Here is a 23,296-nt window from a genome sequence, read left to right on the forward strand (position 1 = left end):
GTTTACAAATATTGCTGGTACCTGAGTGGTTCAGTCCCATTTTACCTGCTAGTAGTTTGTAGGAAACGCTGACATTCTGACACAGATGATGAACTGAGGGTAGCTGGAGCTGATGAAATGTGCCAGGTGGTTTATTCTCCTTGATGTGAAAGGAAAGATCCATTTCTGTGAAGCAAAGCTGCCTTGCTGTCAGGGAGCTGCATGCTGGTGCAGTAGCATTGATCAAGGAGAGGTATACTGTGGCACGAGTAGCAGAGTCGCATTCCTTCTCTTGGAAAGGGTGGGATGAAAGGAAGACATACAGCATCACCTTTGATAATGACATCCAGTTTCCTACAGCTACAGAAGAAAAACACAGCAAAGGAAATATTTGATAGAAGACAAGCAAAAATTTCTTTTACACATTCTGTCCGTTATTCCACAAACAGCCACATAGTTCTATCATGTAGCAAAACAACTTTGAGTTCATCACCTAATGACTGGAAAACCTTAAATCTTAATAACCTCAATAAGCCAAAAAGCTATAGGTGTTGCTGCCCAGTTTTATGTTGTGGAATCCCACTGAACAATGCCAATGCTCTGTTTGTAAGACACTGACATAAAACAGGTCACTATTAGTAAGCAACTTTTTGACAGGACTGTTTTTGGATGGACTAGAATAGAGTGAGGTGGCAGGGGAAAAAAAGTGAGTGAAATAGCAACCAGGATCCCAGCATCCAGGACAGACTCATAACAACTACTAGTTGTCTTTTAAGTCACAGCACTCTGACCATTTATACCAGTTGAGGATATGGGCCAAACTGTACAGGACAAACTGTTCCATCACTTTGAAATAAAGAGTTAGCCAAAGATAACATAGAAGCTAAAATCAGCCCATGATATCTAGTAAGATATCCTCAAGCCTAAATTGGCTTCATTATCTTGATTCAACTACAGACAGAATGATAGCATCTCTGAGACAGATCTAATTCACTTGAAAAGACTCTCTAGGTCACTTTGATCCATATTAAAAAAAGCAAAAAAAAACTCCCAAAGACTCTCTAGTTGTGCATAGCTGTTCTTCCTGCGTTCGATTACAAATAGCTATCACATTCATGATTCATGAACACCACACACCAACAAACACAGTGAAAGTGGGTGAGATATCAAGCATTTAAACACTTAAATAAAGCAGTAAGTGCTTGAATTTGAACATTTAAACCTCAGGAATGTAAGTCAAAGGACAGTGTTGATACATGGCCCTTACAAACTCCACAGTTACTACAGACTCTCTTAGAGCAGAATTTCTGCAACTGATCACAGTGGTATGCCATTAACTTCTCACCCGTTTCCTCCTCCACCACCTAATGATACCTAATTTCCTCATAGTTCAAAATCACCAAAACCAATTTACTGCTAGCGCATAAAAGAGGTGAAAAAACTGAGATAATTCACTTCCGTAGTTCAATAGTAAGGTTTCTTTAAAAGGCCAAATCTCAAGAGATGGAGAGAGGTACACTTAACTATTTCTTCCACAACCTCTTTGGTGTTACATGCAGATGTATTTCGTGAGTCCGTGTTACCAGAATTCAAAGGCCTCATGAGAGTTCGAACCAATTTAACTGTCTTAGTCTGGCCACTAAACCCCCAACATTACCACAGTGGAATTGGCTTTATTTGCATTAGTGGATGAACAAACGGCAAATCCTGATGTGAAGCTGTGACTTATCAGAGCTTTGGACAACAGAAAATTTATTTCAAGTAGTACAACTTTCCTGCTGTATTAGAGCCAACAGTGAGAGCTACAGGATCTGACCCAGGTTAGTGTTTACTTTGGCATATGGCCCCCTGCATTCATGGTGAGTTTTGTTGGGTCTGGATCCTCTTTTAAAACATGTAGATGGCTTTTCCAAATTTGATGCTTACATGTTGCTGGATAAATCTCATGATCTGAATGTACTCTGCTTTAACAAGAGATACTTCAACAAGAAAAGATAGTCTTCTCATACTTACACAGCATATTAAAGTCTTCTCTATCCAGGCTCTTGCTGAGGTAGAGAAGTCCTGTTTTTTCTCTGATTTGAAACCAATGATTTTCATGGGATCGTGCTCGAGAAATGACGAGATTCTGGCACAGATGGAAGTGGGCCACTTCCCTGTGTGAATCCCTCAAGGCATGGATGTGCAGGAGCGGCGTACCTGCTGCCTGATCAATGTAGACATTCTCTGAGTACTCTTTCCTGGGGAAGTAGAGACCAAAGGCAGCTGCAAAGGAAGCCACACAACAGGAGAGTTGCTCCCAGTTAAATGAGTTTTGCATTGACATTTTCTTAAGAGATGCATTTCCAAAGAACTGAAAGTTTCATTTTGTAAGTGCATTAAAGAAGACATCAAAAAAGGCTGATCCTCATCTGGCGTAAATCAGTATAGTTTTACTGCACTCAATGCAGAGACACAGCCAGCAAATATTTGGCCCATTTTATGTTCAAGTTACAAAATCTCCTATGTTTTGGAAGTAGAACTGCTTTGCTGTAAACATGGCCATAGCTGAAGCAGAATGCTTAATGAAGCTTTGCCTGCCAGATTTTATGCAAGTTCATGTCTGCAACTCTCAGCTGTTCTTCCATTATCTCACAGATGATACTCAGAGTGGAAAAAACCTATGACAAAATCACACACTTTCAAAGCCTAAACACACTTTCTATTCCAAGAAAACAGAGAAATGTATCAAAGGCTCTCAAACTTTCTATTGGATTACATAGAACCTCTCTTAAATAGAAGTTCTTTTGTGGCTGCCTCCTGTTCTAAATGGACCAATCTGATACTTTTGGTACAGAAAATAGGAGTTGTTTAAATAAAATCAATATTATCATCCTATAACTACTTTAAGTATTAGAGATGGGGGAACTCAGAACTGGCTTGCTTGAACACGGGAGGAAAACGCACATCTATTTTTAACACAATGGCTGTGACTGACCCATTGCTGTTCTGTGTTCTCTCCCATTGCAGACATTTACTTTGAGTAGGACTCAACTGCCCCTTGATGCCTGTCACTTCAGATGCTCTCATCTTGCTAGGTCACTTTGCACTTGCTTCTCTTTTCCTTTCCTATGCCTCTCGTCCAATTCTACTACTTGCAAGTCTGATCACAGTAGAACGGCTGATACGCAATGAAGGAACAGTCAGTAAAAGTAAGCATAAAAACAAAGTGCGACCAGTCTGACTGAGCTGTCATAAACAGTACCAAGCCTGACAGAGCCCTGGATTGTGTTATAATCAAACCGGACCACTCTTCAAAGTTAAACACACACACACACACACACACACACACACACACACACACACACACACACACAAAATAAAACCCAGCATTGCTGCAAAGAAGGCCCACAGATTAAAAATAAGTAAGGTTTGGGTGGGATTTTCAGAAACACAAGAGAGGCCAACATCTGTACCCACTGCAGCTGACTGAACAGGGTTTAGCATCTTCTTTTGGTGCGCAGGCAGGCCACTATCAGAACGCATCTCGGAGGAATCCCGCCTGTAACGCATGTACACAGTGAGACCCATTGATATGTGCCATGCGCACTGAAATACTAGAACAGACTGTCGCTCTTGTTTGTTGTCTGCACTGACAGCCAGCACTTGCTCCCACAGAACAGAACACCTGCATTTTGCAAAACTTTGCATCATTTTCTCTGATCTAATAAAGCATAAGGCATAAAAAAAGGTTCACGCAACTGTTGAACAAATGAAAATAATAACAATTCCCATATGTTATTAACAGAACACTATCTCAGTTAAAATAAAGCCAGACACAACTGGGAATGATGATAATATAGCAATAAAATTGGGGATATAATGCCAAAACATCTTCAAAATAGCACCAGGCTATAGCATTTATTTTACATTATTATTATTGGATCCACAAATTATTTTACAGAAGGGAGAAGACCACAAACAAACTAAACAAGAGACCTCTAATTTCATTTGGAAATACCACAGAAACCACTGTACCTTGTAATGATTCATGACATCATCAGTATCCCTGGATGCAACTATATCCGTACGATTTACGGCTGCCCATTATTTGTTCTACGTGTACTTTGCAATATATGAATAAAGTGCTAAAGTAATACAGTAGGTGAATTTTCTCCAAAGTAATTAATTCAAAGAAGCCAACAACCATCTTCTATTTAAGAGTTTTAGAAAAGTAATTAAACCAGTGGTTCCTGAAGGTTCCCCCCCCCACCCAATCTGAAGAAAACTTGCTTCTGATTCCTGTCCCATCACCATCTTGTTCGTAAGTTAGATTCTTGAACATTCTTAAATTTCAAATCTTTTTCCAGTCACATCTGTTAAAAGAATCCCATTCCAACTGCCGTTAGGTGCAGGAAAGGTTGTGGAAGCTGTACCACTAGAAGTCCTAACAAACAGGTTCATTAACAACAAGGGTAAGATGATATACAAACAGCAACTCCAGCCCTAGCACAAGGGGATGGATTTTCCTGAGGTACTTTGTATAAGATCCTGAATCTAGAGTCACAAAAAGTCAGTGAGGAAGGAGGGAGGGGACTGTTCAGCATCAAAAACACATCATGCAGTGAGAGAACTGGCACCACAGCAAAGACATGAAAGCTCCTCCAGTACAAAGAATATACAGAAAGTGGAGCATGTATAAACAGTACGTATCTATAAAGGATGAAACTGGAAAAGACAAAGAAAAGGGGAAAAGAGGGTATTTTAGAGTTGTAATTATTTGTTTCCTTGTCTTAAACAACTGTATTAATTTTATATGCACATAGATACAGTTAAGATCACTGTCTATATACTAAATGTAGACTCTGTATCAGGTAGAAAACCTTCATTGAGGAGTGCATACAGAGCCAGTCCTGCAAACACTGATGCACGTAATGGGCAACAGTGATACTGCAGTGTCTGCTTGGATTAGAACGAAGCTTTTGAAGCCAATCTCCAGAGAGGCCCCGCTCACGGAGCTTTGGCTCTTGTTGCAGAACGGTCTTGGAGCACATGAACTCAGTTCCTTTTGGATTAAACTAAACCAGAAGCTATGCTCCAACCATTAACCACCTTCAGTCTGTGGTACCAGATTAGAGCTGGTCCAAAGTAAAAAGCTATGAAATGCTGATAGTGTCGCTATCAGCTCCTCAGTGCTGGCTGTTTTGCTCTACAAATCTACTCCTCTTGGTCTGTACTACATGCTAACATATACACCATCATATTTAACCTTAAGCATATGAATAATTATTACAGGCATTGCTACTTAAATGTCTGGAACTCTGCGACTGCATTTCAGCACAGATCAGCATCCTGACTGCTCAGCATTAGGGGGAAAAAAAAAAGTACGTATGCTGCAGAATCTTCTTGGCAATTCTTTGGCACAGATTCACAGGATCAATCTTCTCCATTCTCAGAAACCCCCTCAGAATTTGCACAGACCATGCTAGGGAAAAAATCCTGTAGTATAAAAATCTGATTTGTCCATAGAGAACAGAAATGGAAAACAATGCTTTGTATTTTATAAAGAGAGGAGGATTCCTTCATAAAATGAATAAAATAATTAGAAAATTATAAATTTGATTTTTGCCTTCTTACTGTAACAAGATTCACCCAACGCTGCTGATCTTGAAATTACTGGGATTTTGTAAAGTGGTCATTCTTTAATTCTATTTCAAGCACCAAAAGAGAAGTATGCAACATACTGCCCAGGTCACAATTGCACTGTGCATATAAATCTATGGAGGATGATTTTGAAGGAGACCTTTGAAGTAAAAATGCAGCACCCACTTCTGTGAGTTACATTAATTCCTTTAAACCCTAGTAAGTTAAAACCAGATTCAAAAAACTTGCCATCTGGCAACTATGCTGCAGGAGGAAGAGTTTCTAATCATGGCCCCAGTTTCTTGTGTCCTGAAAAAAAGAAAAAAAAAATCAATTTTCAAGAACTTGTACAAGCTTCCTATGGAAGCCAGATGGAGCTTTTATTGAATCTGCCATTTAGATAAATAGGACTTGAGATGATTAATCTCAAAACTGATGGTTAAAATGCTTTTCCTTATGAATTAAAAGCAGAAAGATATTTCACAACCTTAAAATATACCATGAAGAGGTTTTGCCTTAAAACATACAACAGTAACATGTATGTGTATACACACACACACACACACACACATATAGTAGCATTTCAGCTTCTCTGAAGTAATTCTGTAGGATTATTTATTTATTTTTGCAGAATGCTCCAGGTCTCAATTCTATAAACAAACAGCATGGAAACATTGCAATGCATCTGATGGATTAGCAATATAACACAGTAATAGTACATCAGCAGAATATAGATGAGAAAAATGACCGTGTTTAAACAGATGTAACGCGACCGTCTAATAGCTCCTATAGGAAAGAAATACAGTTATGACGGCATTATTCCAAGCCAAGGAGAGAAAACAAATAAAAACGAGAGTGGAGAAATGAGATTATATACGCTTTGCACCCTGGACATAAACAGAGCTTGTGAAATAAAGCAATTTCTCATGTGACTTTTCTCCTTGACAAATGATTAGGTAAATAATGCCTTTTTTGATATAGAATGATTTTTTTGTACAAAATACATTGTGGAAAACTGTAGTGGAAAAACATGTTTTTAATGCTTTTTATTCTTGCCACTATAGACATGAGTTGAAAATTATGAAAACTGATTATAGCACCATTCCTCTTGTCAGCAACCATGAGGAAGAAAAATATAATTTAACTTTTTAGTCATGCCCTGAAGTGGCATGAAATGTGTTTATTTGTAAATGGAAGGACTTCACTGTGAAAGACAGTCTCCCAAACAAAGTAAGTAATCATCTTTCAAGGTAAAATTGCTGACTTTGGATAACATGTTTTGAAGTGAATTATCTCAGTCACAGGATTTGCTCTGGAAAAGGGCATGCTTAGATAATTGGAAAACTGTCTCAGCTCCTTGTGGATCACTTGCAGGGTGATCTTTCTCTCAAAGAAAGCAGGAGATGGTGACAAGAAAGCACAACCAGGGCACTGCCCGGCCGCTACTCGAAAGTATCCCACCACCCTGGCCCACGTGGCAAAGGACCTCCGATGGCAAACATCCTCTTTAGAAGAGGAACTGATGCACGTCGTGACAATGAGCTGAAAGGCAGGGAAATGTGGCAGCCAACTTGCTTCTGAAACTGGGATTTAGAAGATAAGAGCTAAAACCACAGAAAAGGTCAAAGCACTGTAGTATTCAGCTTTACGGCCCATCATTTAGCCAAATCACTAGCCTCAGATTAAGCAGGAAGGTGTCTTGCATGCTCACTGAAGAAAATTAAGAGCTGAAATGACTACAACTTGGCTTAAAGTTACAACATGTATTTGAGAAAGAGGTCCAGTCCTGATTTAAAGCCTTCAAGTGACCGAGAATCTAACGCATCCTCTTGAGAACTATTCCAAGTTTAATTACCTTAGCCATCAAAAAAATGAACTCTACCTCTAGCAGGAATGTTTGTGACTTTCAGCTTCTTTTCACCACTTCATGTCATACCTCTTTCCACTAGATGAAAAGCCTCACAAATCTCATGAGGTCTCCTAGATTAACGTGCATTTTCCATACAAGCACTTGTTCGCATGTTAAAGCCGTAAGGGGGAAAAAAAAAAATCAGCAAAATGGAAATGGAACAAGGATTTGTTTTCCTCTGACAAGTAATATACACCTACACAAATCTTTAACAAACTTTACTCAGACCTGCCTCAGCATTTTGGAGGACAGCATGAGAATTTATAAAGAACAGAACAGACCTCCCTCTCTTGAGATCAAAATCCAGAATGAAGAATTTACATACACGTCCAAGAGAAAGGGAATGTTTTTAATGCCATGATAGCCCTATCATTGTAACATAAAGGAGATAATGATATAACACATGAACATGGGAGCCTGCTATTAATAATCCTCCATTTGTGGCACAGCATCAGATTTCAACAAGCAATTATCTGGCAAGGTTAGTTTTGTGTTCCTGAAATAATTATCTTTACTCCTGATGAGTGGCCATTATGTTCCATTACTAGTATTAATATATCCAGTGTTTGATTCATTGGAAAACAAGAGCAGCAATGCACTTGAATATTGTAAATTAAAGGACTCGCCTGCTTAATGCCCTTCTACATCCTCCAGAACGAAGAAATAAACTTATTCTCATAAACGGAAAAGTCGGTCACTTAGAAAAAACACCGCCACCTGATGGAAAGGCGGCACGAAACCGCGTCGTTGGAAACAACGTTATGTGCATCGAACACCCTGCGAGGAAGATGATTCCAGAAGAGGGGCACGGACAGTACCTGCCATTTGACACAAAAATCAAAACGTGCCTTCAGTCTCCGATGGTTTAACAGAGAGAAAAATCCAGCTTACACAGGGAATTGCTCCAACCTCACCTTGAGCCCTGCAGCAAGGTTTTAAATGAAGGGCTGCTCACTGCGCTGGCCATCACTGGGGCTGAGTTAAAAGATAACCGCAGAAGTGCAGCGACGTCCAACGCACCTGGCTGCACATCACTAGAGATAACCAGACAGAGAACTAATATTCCTAAAGGCAAAACGTAACTCTTTTAATGAAGAGTCCAGTGTCTAAAATCCTGCAAAAAGAGCTGCTCTGGAGCTCAGCTAGTACCTACAGTATGAATGAGGACACAAGTTAAGCAGGTGGTGACGGGCCTTGCCCCTGCGTCCCCTCTACCTTCCCACGGGGCCCGGCGCCGAGGGTTGCCCGCCTTCCCCTGCCCGCCCAGGCTGTACAACCACCCCCCCGGGGGACGACTACTCGGGCAGGTGCAGTTGTGCCTGCAGCCCTTCAGCTGCTCTTACACACAGCGCCTAGGCGAAGTATTAAAAAGTGCTCCTGGTTTCACACGGGTGGACGTCCAGCCAAACCCTGCCGCCTTCGGGCTGCAGCGCTGCGGCCCTGTGTACAGACCCCAAAGGCCCCGAGAGCTACTGCGGCCTGACAACGGGCAGCGCCAGCAGCCGGGCAGCCATCGGTGCCGCTCACCAGCGCGGTATTACCGCTTTCGGGCATGTTATCGTTAAGATAATCATGACAAATTATAACAGATGTGAACCAGGGAACATAAGACACTGTTTTAAAGCGAAAAAGAAATGAACTTGTTTTTTGAGAAGCTGCCCTTCTGAACGCCCGGGAGAGGGGACTGGGGGAGGGCCACTGCACAGCTTTACACACAGCTTTCTGAAGGTCTGCGCAAATTTTATGGAGCAGGGCAAGTAACTGCTAAGTTTCACCTGTTGTGTACATTTAGAAGTAGCACAATTGTTAGAGAATGATTGCATAAATTGCAATAGCAGCAGTAACAGTGGAATACACACGTTTTATAGAATGTGATACTTCCAGAGGGAGCAGGTCCTTACAAAGTGATGGTAAGCAGACACAATGCTTCACTAGAAGATATTCCAGACCTGATAAACTGGCCTGCTTTAAGCTAATTGCCTCTCTTGTGATTTCCTCACCAGATTCCCATGCCCAGATTGAAAAAAAAATTTGAATTTTGGATCGAAACATGGAAATTAAGTAGATACAAATATAATACAAATGCTGTCAGCCACCTGTATTAACCTGCTAGTAAGGAAACTCGGACTGAATTCCACAAGATACTAGTAAAACAAACACAGCAAAGCAAAAAGGTAAGATAGAAAAAACATTTTGCTCCTGTATCAGGCATTTTGAATACAAGTTTTAAAAAGTCAAGGTCAAAGACAGACCTTAAAGTTGTCAAAAAATATATATTTCAATTGCATTCCAAATTTGTAAGAACTGTCAGGATTTTGATTTGTGTCTCAGTTCAAGATGGACAAAAGACATGCAACACAGCCTTCCAGGGAGCAGGGCAAGCGTTCTCCTAAGGCTCTACTGCTGGTTAACTGGTGTCCAGTTTGGACCAAGGGTCAAACCAGTGCCTACGCTTTCTTTCCAAAGCCCGCGTTATTAGGCGAGTTTTAGAAAGGCGCTTCCGAACTTCTGCAAGTGAGGGAAAGGCTGGAAGCTTCCTTTCTGTTGCCTTCCTATGGTTCATAATTTTTTACTTCAGCAAGACGGCAAATTTTTGATGTTTCATTGCTTTAAATACCAATATTGCTAAAATGTAAATGTTCTCAATAGAATTGTTTTTAAGGCTTTATTTTATATTGAGAATTAGACACCATGACAGGAAGTAAATGACAGAAGGGGAAGATTAGTCAAAATTACTGGGTTTTATCATATGTTGTAGTCTGTATGATACTCTGTTGTGACAAAGAAATCAGAATTTTATAGAAAAACTGACATTAACACACGGGAAAGGCTTCTCTAAGAGATGGGGGTTTCTGCAAATTCTTCAGATCCTGATTCTGCCACTCCTCATTATTTATGTGATTAAAAAAAACTTTATTTTTAAGTATGGCTTAATTGCTTGAGAATACCTGGGTATAACTTGACTCTGTATGAGTAGAGAGCTGCAAGGTAAGACAAACTGACTGAAGATCATACTGCATCACAAGTTACATTAATAAATGCTTAATGGAATTTACTCACATCTGGGTCAAATTCAAGGGGTTTACAAGGCAGCAGAAAAAGAGTGAAGATGACATAATGTTTCATTTTATACCACTCAAATTTAGCTCTCCATAGACATAATTTATTTTGCGTTACGTACTTCTCGACTTCCAATGACCTGTCTGTGTTTTGCTCTGACAACTAATCCTGAGTTCAGGAGCATGGGAGAAGAGATCTCAAAAAGAGAACTCCTGCTAAAAGCTGCAAGCCTCGAGGCTTCGTTTGGGTTTGCTCACAGCACGCCACAGGTAAAAATCTTCACTTAAAACCTGTGAAGGTAGAGTGAGCAAGTGTGTGCATGTGTGCACACGTACACAGATATGTATGTACCAAGATGAAAATAAGATCCTAAAACTAAAAAAAATGTTTTTGTTGGATTATGAATATGTGAGAATCTACACACACACAGAGCTATGTTTTCAGCCACTTTTTTCCTTCAAAAGTTCAGCTAGAAGAATTGTCAGGACTACCCAGAGGTGTCTCAGTCTGTTCATACACACAGAAGCAAGAGGAAACAGTTACACTGCAAGGCAGTATAAAGGGTTTTCCATGCATCTCAGCTCAGCAGTCATCTGCATGATCATAAAGCCTACAGTTGTAAACATAAAAGAAATCCAAAATGTCAAGCCATTATTTCTTGTATTACCTGATCCAGAAGTTGCACCTATATAGGTCTAATAGTCACACAAACAATAAAAAACAGGATAAATCATAGGTTCAAATTGTATCCCCACTGATAAACCATGGAGTCTTATCTAATGTTCATCTGGAAGGTCAATGTGAAATATTTAAAAATTTTGCGCAAGATAATGCAAATCATATTTTGTGAATTAAATAGCACCTTATTTAGGTTCAACTTCTGTGCAAAACTGTCTGAAACAACAGCAACACTAATAGGAAAGAAATTTATTTTAAAAAATAGCAGCTCAGTCTTTGGAGGTAGACAAAGCTTTCAGCAGTTTCAAAGCACCAGAAACCAGGAAGCATCTGTACTGAGATCCTGTACAAGAAACATCTTGTACAATTCAATGTACCTCTTTTGCTCAATATTGACAGGATTTTTTGTTAAAAGTATGTTGGAAGATTAACAGTTTATAGCACATATTCTCTCAACACAGTCCATCCCAGCAGGAAAGAGAAAATGAATAGGGCTGGGGGGCTGGACTAACACAGTGGAGATGTACAAATAAGGGAATCAAGAATTAATCAAAGGTTCTTCTTTTTACAATTTAAATGGTCCTCTTTTTTCTGTATTACATAGGTTCACAGAAAGTGGCTAAAATTACCAAAAAAGAAGGCAAAACTGCTAATAAATGTTGCAATAACAACTGCGTAACACTCCAGCTCTGCTGTAGACAGGCTCTGCAAGCATTAAGTCATCCTAGCCTACCATTTCTTTTTAGTTATTTTCTTTTATTCTCACTAGTTTCAATGAACTGAAAAACCACTACATTCTAGGTTCATTCATGGTGCCCTTATCTCTGGCAAGGGGAATTATTCTGCCTTATATGACAAGAGGTCCCAAGACAAGAAGGTGGACTTGGTCTGCTGGTTTTGTTTTTTTAGGTTTTTTTTGTTTGTTTTATTCTCACAATAAAGGACTCTCTTCTATTCACTCTCTATTGTGCATTGCACTCTATGTACCTCCTGGAGCATGTGTATGCGCTACCTACATGCGGAGATCATGATGTGTGAGAAGTCAGAGCAGACAAGCAATGTAGGTACCACTATTCTGTGCTAAAACTGGCACTTTAGCTGTAAATCTCAAAACCATAAAATATCCACTTAATAATGTGGTGAGATTCAAGGGCTCTAAACTCTTGTTATACTTCAGTTAGTTTTCTCATAAATTTACTCCAAAAAAGCTGAGCTCACATACAAAGTAAGCATTATAGCAGTGCTTTGCAGAACAAAATACTGAAAACTAAATAGATTTAAATTTCACAAAAAATAAGAATAAATCATAGGACCACCTCATTCACAAGAATTGGGCAGCATACTTGATGAAAGGATCCTTGAACATAACGACCAGTAAGCTTAAATTATCTTAGTTAAAACGACATCAGTACTGCAATGCATTTCCTGCATTAGATATGGATTTAGATCACGATGCTGCTTCCTTAATATAAAATACTGAATTTTCACAATCATGAGACATGAAAACAAATGAAAAAAATTAACTCCGCATTATCTATTGATTTATAACAAAGACTTGTATATGCACAAACTCCTGAATAGCATTACTACCTTATCTCAGGTTTCTCTATTTCCTTTCCTCCAGCTGCACTTGATTGGGCATCATCAAAATAAACGCGAGTTTTCCTGTCAATTATAAATAGATGGAATCAGGCACCACAGATAACTTTCTGACAGCTCAGTGCAATTCTGACGTTAATGGCTGCAAACACCTCAATCTTCTTCCTATTCCTAAGCTATTTTGACATGGCAAATACAGGCCAGTGAAACATGTAATGATGTTTCTCAGAGGTAGCTTTTCCCCCCTCCTTGTGGCTGGGCTTTAACAATTAGCAAAAAGGTAACCCTTCACTAAACGGTAACATTTTTAGTTTTGGATTTTGGTTTTGGACACAAATGGCCAACTCTTCCAAAGGGAATCAACAGCGGTGGGCTCTCTACACACGTCATAGTCAAAGGAGTCTGATTTTCAGAGAACAGGCACAGGTGGCACCTTCTCATCTGCTGAAGAGTGGACCACCTCACAGCATCTCAATTGATTTTACTTTGGATTTTTCACTGTTGCACAGGAAAACCTATTTTCTGTATTTAATGCAGATGTGTAAAAATTAGGATAGACCTTATGCAGTGGCATGGAAAACAGAGCAGCCTGAATTGTGTTTTATCTGTACCTAGTATCTCTAGCTTCTCTCATTTTCTCCCATTCATGCAGTTCATGAACGAAAGACAGCAGTATCATTACTCCCTTACAACAGGAGGCAATCAATGAAAACTTTGGCTGCTGGTGGTTGAAAATTCGCCAGACAAACAATAATGACATGAATGTGCACCTCTCACAGGAAAGTGCTCTGTTATTAAGAGTTGCTATTCTCCTTCCAAACACTCAAGGGAGCTATGAGCCTGCAATTCAATTTTTCAATGCAGGAAGTGAAGTATCACTGTAACTGTTAGCTTTTTTTTATTATTTAAAGTTCTGCTATTATGAACTATCGGAACATTCTGACTTATTATATACTAGGTAATCTATGAAATAAAATACAGGAGAGAATGTATTGTTGTTCTGTTATTTTTCATTTATAATTTACATTATTTCTTTTCTAAGAAATGCATATATATGCTTCAAATGACAAGATATGAGAAAACCTAAAGTTATGTTACAACACAGCTATATTTGAACCTCTAATTCCTTAACACACTGTGGCACAGAATATATTTTCTCAAGTGCCTTATGAAACAGACCTGCTTTTAAAGCAGTGTCATAGAAACCTATATTACACCTGCCATCATTAAAAAAACAAAAAACAAAATTGACACGAAACCCCCCTATCTCAGCTGTGAGCATCACTGCTTGATTAAACAGAACAACTTTTCCTTTGGGGACTTTTAATCATTACACCATAGTAGTTAGACATTAAGCTGTTGTCTTAAAGCATAAATAATGTCAGCAAAATGGCAGAAATTGTATTGACAAGGCTTGGGAAAGGGCTGACATAATATGCATTTGACACCGACAGTTTCTCTAGACTGCTCTTACCAACTGACTTGAAGATAGATTGCATTTCAGAGAAGTTATAAGGAGAAATTAGTAAAGATTAAAAGAAACAAAGAGTAATATTCAGAAACAGAAAGAACTGCATCTAACTTCATAGCCAAGGTAAGAATATTTGCATACTCTGATACGCAGCTCACTCTTACAGCACAGCAACACGTGGGAGAGCAAGAGCCTTTACGAAAGTTTTATTTTCATTTGAGTGAACTTCTGTGTTCTAGCCCAGCCCTTTTCTACTGGGCATGTTAAGACCCAAAACAACCCTCCTTTGATTATTAAAGACTGAATTTGCTTAAGATATTTCCTAGCTATTTCTAAGACTTCTTCATTATATAGTCCTGTAAGTTAGAACTTTGTCCTACACTTACATCCTCTACTGCCAAAACAATAGCAGACAATTCATTTATATCTTATATTTACATTTTGTAGTCCCAGACAGAAAACAGAAAATGAGTAACAAATGTTGTTTTGGTAGTCACCGTCCAAATGGTTTCACTGATCAGAAAGAAGAAGCATTTCTTTTGGGAAACGGCTGATCACTTATCCTTAATTATTAGTAATTTCTACCACATATAGGTCTGAACTGAGTTCTGGATTGCTCTGATACACACAGATAGTCCCCGAGGTTGACATTTATTCTGAACTGTAAGACGACCAAAGTAGTCATTTTAATCACACTATTTCAGTGTATAGACAAAGTCTAAGTGACATCCAAGAAAAACTGTAGTAGTTCAGTGACTTAGCCTCTGGGCAACCCTACACAAAAAGAAAATTGAAGCACAAAATTTATACTCTCAGATTTTTCTCAGATGGTGAAATTTATGTCTTTCTGCTCTGTTTACAAGCTGAAACATCTCAGGTGGCCTCTCCAGTCACAAAGAGATAATTAAGTCTTGTTTCAGCCCAGTATCTCCATTCATATTTTACCAAGGCATTTTGTTTTTCCAACTCCTCTGCAAAGGTGGTTGCTGCACCATTTCACCTACAGCTCACATTTTTAATGTAAGCATCAAAAAAATACCTCATGTCCTCCATTTCCCTTCTTTCCCTATCAAGGCAATAATATAGACTGAAAGACAATAATGCACAATCAAAGTAGAAGTTCAATGTTCAACTGAATACAGTAAATTCAAAAATATAGGTCTGCTCAGAAACTTTTACCTCTTCCTCAAAAACACACAGTGCCATGAACATACCAAACACGATTTTATGCCATGGCTAAGACTCAAGTGCATTGACTTTTCCATGAACGCTGTTCATGGAACAGTGTTTCCCTGGAGCAAGGATGAATAGCTGGCTGGCTCAATGCTTTTTTCCAAGAGTAAGCATGCAGTGTAGAAGCTTAACAGAGCTTAATCTTAAAATGTGAATAAATAAGAGTATGCCCTTTCACCAGTGATAGTATTAAATTTCATGCCAAAAAGAGATGACAACATACAAACATTGATAATTTTCTTTTTTTTTTTTTCTTCTGTGCTGCAGTTACCAATAAAATACTTCCATTAAGATGCACTTTTCCTTTCACACATCTTCTCTACTTACAGTTTCAGGACTCAAGACTAAAGCTAAATTTTCCTAGGATTTGGTTAATAAGTGTGACAAAGAAAAAATTCAGGAAAAAACAACCTGCTTGACTAAGCTGCTGGGATTCTCATGCCACACTGGATTAAGCAATACTGGATCACGGAATTTCTGATCAAACTTGCTATTTGCAGTTAAAATTAAAAAAGGAGAGAGGCAAGCAGAAGGAACTCTAATATGATGTCTGCAACACAGTGAAATGCTCCTAACAAAATGTTACCTGTATTTTTGTATTCAAACCTTAAGAAGAACTACAGAGATGATTCTTCTGCAAAAAAATCCGACTGAGGGCATCATTTGGTAACCAAAGCCCTATGGAAAACAATGAACTCGGTGTCAACTTTAACATGGATTTGTATTGACTCCAAACACTGCCACTATGCATATGATGCAAAACATGTACAACTACAGACCAAACCAGGTACCGGGGAGATTTTTTGAATAATATGCTCCTAGTTTGGGGCTGCAGAGGGAAGGTCCAATGCATAAATCAATCTTCACATCTCAGAATTCAAGAAAGTATCTACAGCTGAGTTCTCTGATGAGCACTAAAGATGCTCCCGAGAGCATTAGCCAACCACAGGGCTCAGGTTTTACATATTTGGTGTGCATTTCCTTTGCTGATGTAAAAATATTTTCCTGAGAGAATGACAGCAAAATGTATAGGAGAACTACACACTTTTCTAATAAGACTTCAGTTTGCAAAATGTGATGACAAAATTGCAAAAAGTCTTTTGTGGCTTTCCTGCTACTCCATTCTGGAAGGAACGCTGGCGAGTTTGGCTGACACGCTGTGGAAGTTCCCATACACTGTTTGACAAAGATCAAAGAGGTCAGAAGGAAAATAAACAAACAAACATCAGTTGCTTGCTTATTTCTCCACTTTTAAAACACATTATCAATCTAATAAACATTGATTTCAAGGAATGAGATACGATTCTAGCTTCAGGCTTGCACGATCAGTCCAAAGGTACTGTAGCTTCCAGGGAACATTCCCTAGCTTTTATATGTTTTAAGAAAGGTTCTGACCTCCTATCTTTTTCTATGCCCTGCAAAAGACTTTGCTCAGCTAGCTAATCCAATTAACCGGTGCATTTGGAACATAACACAGAATGCAAAAAAACGTGGCTCCTGGTGCAACGGAATTACCAGCTAAGCCTGGCCCCTTGACGACACTGCGGCCCAATGCGCTGAGGATAGCTAGGTCTCTGTCCAAGTATGTCAGCACATCAGCTCCATTTCATTCTGCAGATGCAGCAGTCCATTGAGAGACAAGACAATTGTGGGAAGCAATTTAGATGAAGGCTATTGTCCTCTCCCTGTTCCCAAGCAACATTTTAGGGATAATGTTGCATGTACAACATTTCTATGCTACTCGGAAAAAAACAACAACGAACCAAGAGCAGTGGAAATGCTCAGCCTGTGGCCCCGTTTCCTGTAATGCAACTGCAACATGCCTCCTTTACTGACTGCATGGCCTTTCACATATGTTGTACACTTACATATAAAACTTGGTGCTTAGAAGGACAGAAAACAACTAATAGACATCAGATGCTTAATGTTACATGGATTATAGTTAGCATTACATTATGGATGTAAATTTTGGTTACTACATATAAGAGTAGACATAGTAGTAACCCTGCTATCAGCCAAGACTTTTGATCAGTTTTCAAGCCCACCATCTCACGGGTCTTGTTGGAAGAAAACCACCTTCAAAACCACAGACTGATGGCTGTGTCTCAAGGGCACGCAGCAGGCACAAAAGCTTCCTTAGACATGGACCACATGTTTTTCATCAACACTCTTGGTTCTTAGACTGAAAATAGAGACTTTAAAAAGAACTTACTTAAAGTGTAGGCTAGCTAACCAGAAGATAAGGCAGTTGGCACTGCTGTGCCAAGACTGTCCAAATTTCACAGAGGAAAGGCTGGCAACAGTCCACTTCAGCTCTCCTCCTGAAAGAACACAGGTTAAATCCCCATTTGAGTTCATGCTTCTGTGTAAATAATGCTGAGCTGGTACTGGACAGCCGACTCGGATCATTCTTAGCTGCCATTGCAGGCACATCTTAAGAAATTACCCATTTAAAAAAAAGAAATACAATCACTTGCTGAGGTCAAGAAGGCTATAGACTTCACCAGGCCTGAGACTGTAGGCAACACTTTGCAAATACTTGCAGATGGGATATGAAGACAAATTTTAGCATATCTGCAATGACATAAAATGTGCATGTGTGAGCATGGGTGGCACCTGAGGAGGAGAGATGTATGCTTGATGACTGTCACATAAAAATGTTTAGTCAAAAAAAGAGAGAAAGTGCTAAGTTTTAAGAACTTGTGTTAAGAAAACCTCATTGCAGCTTCTCAGCTCCTCATTCCCATTCCCAGGGAAGCAATACATGTTGTTTTAAACTTCTTCATCCAGAATTTAGTTTCAAAATGGTATTTGGATTATTTGTACTATTCTGAGTTTAATGTGCTTAATGCATCTCTCTGTAGCTGAAGTCAGTAATATTTAGTTTCAAAAGTTGGATGATATTCTCTTTTAAACCTAAAGTAATGTATCACATTGATTATAATTCTTCAGCGATCCTTACCCATTTGAATGAATGTTACTTTATCAAAAAGCCCAGTGGAGTCAGTCAGTCTACATGTATCATTAAAAACACCATTTTTTATTGGATGCCATAATTATTTTGTGGACCTACCCAACTCAGAGCTCTTTGGCTGACCTAATTTTGCTAAAATACCACTTTTAACACAGATCACATTGCTCTGACTCTTAAAAGCTGCTCTAAAATAACCATCTTATGGGAATGCCTAGTTGCATAAATTCTATTTTTTATTGTTCTTTATGCATTTGATTGGCAAACCTCAGAAAGGATCTCTCATGTTGTTGCAGTGATGATCAACAATGTAATTTTAAAATTAGATTTATTCATTATGGCTTTAATTCACTTTTCTCTGAATAAAGGCAGAGTAAATCAACTTATACAGCTGTGGGAGCAAAATATAACTCTCTTCTGGAGCGAGAGACAGCAAGTGGAGCTATACAGAAGACCTCCATGGCCATGAGGCTAAGGTCCAGAACAGGAGACCTCCATGGTCACAAGGCTAAGGTCCAGAATAGAACGGCTTGCTCACCTGCAGACTATTTCTCTGTTTCTTCAGCATTGCCTCAGAAATGGCGAATAGGTGTATTTTTGAGACACCTTATCCATCTCTTAGGCATATGCAGTTACCAATATCTTTTCCAGTTTTATAGGAAAACTCAGAAGGCATAAACAGATGGCACTCATTCAGAAAATATTTTCTTGCGCTACAGATTTTTCAAAACCAACTATTATCATAATCTCTTTTACCATAAACCCAAAAGAACGCTAAAACAAACAGACATTTTGATCACATGGACATATTTACAGTCACAATATTAATTCCTAGATTTTTCCAACTTCCTTGCATGAAAGGTAAAGTTATATAGTAGGGAAAAATGACCTTCCTTAGAAATGTTTCATTTTATGAAATAAGAACCACCTGCCAAAGATGTATCATCACAGTAAAAGATTAAAAGTAACATCTCTCTCACACAACTATGGATTTAATATTTATACATGGAAACATATAAATAAAACCCACACTTTATAAATATACATGATAATACAACATTACATAGATCTCAACTTTAGGCAAAAAAGATTTCCTGAAGTGCTTCTTCAAAAAGTAGTTACATTTTCTCTGGAGCAGGTTGGATTAAATCTGTCTCTTCCTAAATATGTAAAACACCATGCTTTCTAAAACAATTCATTTACTCTGAAAAGTTAATAAATGAAACTGTTAGCTAATATTCAGCACATCAGAGCCCAATATAAGGAAACAAAGCAAGGGCAAGATTAACATTGCTCCTATTAAGTGTCCCATCTCAACACTTAAATTTCATTTCTGTTCCCACACACTAGACTATGTGGCAATACATGCTCATTCATGAACATGAATCCACATTTGGGAAAATCAAACAAAAGAAGTAACAAAAATACATGCAAACAGACTTTGAACCTTACTCTGTTAGCTACAGTCAGGAAATGTTTCGCATTCTGTTTTGTAAACAGAATTTTCATTTAGCATTTTATGTATGAATACACAACAACAGCCAGTGGACCTAATAAGATCCTAATTAGTTTTTCCAATGTTAACTTTATAAAAGCCTTATTTTTCATATTGTTTCACATCCCTTTTAGCCTCCTAGGCAGCCTTATTTCCTAAGCTTTCTTTTAATTGTCGTAAGATTGGCACCCACAGCTTTCCAGAGCTCCAGCAAAACAGAAAGCCTTCTCTTTCCATCTGAACCGGGCTTCTAGCTATCAACAGGTAAGAGTGAGTGAAGCTGGACTGTTTTCTAGAATAATGCTCCACAATGACATTTCCAACCTTAAAAACACAGTTCACATGGCTAAATATAAGCACATGAGTAGTTCCCCTGAAGTGAAGCGGTTACTCCTATGCTCCATTTCAAGCACGCACCTCAAGGCCCTGGGGCCTTAGCTCCAAAGCCCCCTCCTTTGGCGGCAGTCTTCACCCTCAATTAGTCTCTTCCACCCCAGCACATCACAGAACTGTGCTCTGCCTAAGGGAGGGGGCTGCGTTTAAATCAACCTCGCCCAAGAGAAAGGTTTTATGGAGAACCCAGCTCTGGGATTCTCAGCGCCATACAGAGGTGTTCCAGTACAAAGGAGGAGCCGGCACGAGGACGGGAACGGCGAGCCCGGCCGAATTTGAGAAGCGATGTAACTGTAAGGGATCCAGAGAGTAATTCATGCGCAGCAGCAGGTTAACCCCAGTGGCTGGAATGGCTGCTCCTCCTTTCTCTTCTCCCTTTCTCTCCGACAGAGCTTGCCAGCCACCGCTAGCGACGCTGAACTGTTCTTTCAAAAGCTGCCATTAAACAACCTGGTCCATTATGATAAACCGAAATATCCTGAGTTAAAAATTATCATGGTTCGAAGATTTCTTTGCAAGTTTTTCACTTGCCCCTCAGAGAGCAGCCAGTTCCCACGGAGGGGTAGGGCAGGCAGCCTGGGCAGGCAGGCAGTGCAGACACCACGCGGCACTGCCATCTGTGAGCTGAAGCTTTATGTTTTTTTCCTAGATCAAGCTCTTTCAATAGTACTTCACTGAGACAGCAACCGAGAGACTTCATTTCGTTGGCACAACTGCTAAGATTTAGGAGATAGCTGCACTGAGTTATTTGTTTGGGAGATATATGTGACTTGCCCATTCACGTGAAAAAAAAAAGTATGCTAAGGTCTTTTAATGAGGACTACAGGCAAGGTCTAGTAAGAGAACAGATTGCTGCAGCACCTCTTCCACAGTAATCCAGACAGATTGTCAAGCACAGACTGGGTCAATTGCCTTTTCTCTTTTTTTCTTTAATGATTCCTCTGAATACTGATGAAAGAAAGAGCGAAACGCCTGTGAATGGACTGATGGCTTTTGTATTTTGACATTACTTTACTCTGGGCTTGAGATGATAAACTTCCTCACACATTTGATTGATGTAACTAGCTTAACTGATTAATCACTTTGCCTCCTAGCAGTTCCTTCCTGCTTATATCCAAGGAAACAGTCAATTAGGACTATAATTAATTCTTCCTCTCATGATGGGGTAAATTTGGAAGGTTGTGACCACATGAATGCAGGCAGTGCAGCTGGTTAATCTGTAACCCGGAGCCTGATGCTCCTAATGAATAAACTATAGCTCTTTTACTTCAAACAACAGACAAAATACCCAAATCCTCTACGGTCTGTTTGGATACCTACAAAATGGCACCTGGAGGAAATGCAACATCTCACTGGGCAGTCGCACTGAAAAACAAGGAACGTTGTCTTATGCCAAAGAGATATTAATGGGCACCTCATCAGAAACCAAAAGAAAACCACAAGACAAAAGAAAATATTGAATTCTAGCAAACAGAGTTTAAACAAATCTAACAGCTAGGCGCTACAGCTAGAGAAATAGGATTAAAGTTTTTAAGCACAAAACATAGCATCATTGGAAAGCCTTATCTGGATATAATGTCGATTCTCCATCCTGGTTTTTAAAGAGTCTTAACTGGTCATTTTTTCTAAAATAGTCTCCATCCCAGCAACAGACCTTGGGAAGCAGAAATTCATTCAGGGAAGGCTGCACACAACACGCTGTTCAAAAGTCAGGCTAGATAGCTGCCACACTCCTTTCTGACCTTACAGCAAACATCTGAAGAGGAATTCGTAGAATATTTCGGTATGTTGACTGCACTCTTGTAATTTCCACTTATTTATTTACATTATAGGATCTCCTAGAAGAAAATTTCAATTTGGTAACATGGACTGCAAAATACAGAGACCTCCTCCTCCAAGGTATTGTGTGGTTGGAGATTCTTCAGCTATTTTTGTGAAGTTGTTCTGAACAACATATTCTAAGCATCTAAAAAATTATGCTGGCTGGTCAAATCACGTGAAGTTTGTAACGCTTCAAATAATCTGAATGTATTTTTATATTGAGGGTAATTTATTTGTTACATAAATCTGGTAAAGGCAAGAGATAGAGACAGATTAGCAAATCAGTGGGAATAAACTTCTGAAATTTCAAGCAAGCTAAAAAAGATGCCTTAATTAAAAAAACTTTTGGAATGAGTGAAGAGGTGATACTGAGTTCTATATATTCAAATTTGCCCTCAGAGTTACAGATCTGGATCAGACTTCAGACTGAGACTTTTGATTTCCTGCCCAGATCAGCTGCAGACCAATTTCATAAAATTACCACAATTCAAGAGAGAGACATGAAAAATCTTAACCCCTGGTTTGCTTCAGCCTTAAAAAAAAAGTTACAGCTTAATTTGTGTCTGTACTTCACTCCTTGGAACACTCCAGATGGAAGTATCATTATCAGCTTAATCCAAGTCAGCATTACCTTCAAACACTCAGCTACTTTTTTTTTTTCTTTTTTCTAATTTTAATGCCAGTGAAAAATTACTAACAAACGTGCTATGTCATAAACTGGTGCCATATTGCTCACCATTATTTACATGGGAACATCAATGGGCCTTTAAAATAATGATGACAGTCACCTGGTAATTTGACCACAGATTCCAGATGATTTCTAATGTTTAAGGCATTACCACAATAAAGTCTGATTTACAGTTACATTTTCTCCAGTTATTCTCCGATGAATGGAATAAAAACTGTGTCACAAAGGAGCAGCTAAGACAAAGATTATCTTTTATTACCCTGCATGTGTTTAAACACGTGCACCCAGAAAAGCATTGGATGTACTTTTAATTAAAATCCAAAATATTTATTTTCAATCAAACAACATCTTAAATAACCACTCTGGAAAAACAAAAA

The 23,296-nt window shown here is 39.0% G+C and overlaps 1 protein-coding gene across 2 annotated transcripts in view; it reads right to left on the minus strand.

Moving 5' to 3' along the window:
- RET (ret proto-oncogene) overlaps positions 1–23,296 on the minus strand; it is an 86,364-nt gene that overhangs the window by 38,534 nt on the left and 24,534 nt on the right. For both annotated transcript variants that reach the window (XM_064513799.1, XM_026116814.2), the window contains exons 2-3: positions 1,993–2,244; positions 46–339 (exon numbers count right to left, since the gene is read on the minus strand). In XM_064513799.1, the coding sequence (XP_064369869.1) occupies positions 46–339; positions 1,993–2,244 (546 nt within the window). The remainder of the gene's footprint in view (positions 1–45; positions 340–1,992; positions 2,245–23,296) is intronic.

The sequence above is a fragment of the Dromaius novaehollandiae genome, chromosome 6, assembly GCF_036370855.1.
Source record: "Dromaius novaehollandiae isolate bDroNov1 chromosome 6, bDroNov1.hap1, whole genome shotgun sequence".
Taxonomy (NCBI): domain Eukaryota; kingdom Metazoa; phylum Chordata; class Aves; order Casuariiformes; family Dromaiidae; genus Dromaius; species Dromaius novaehollandiae.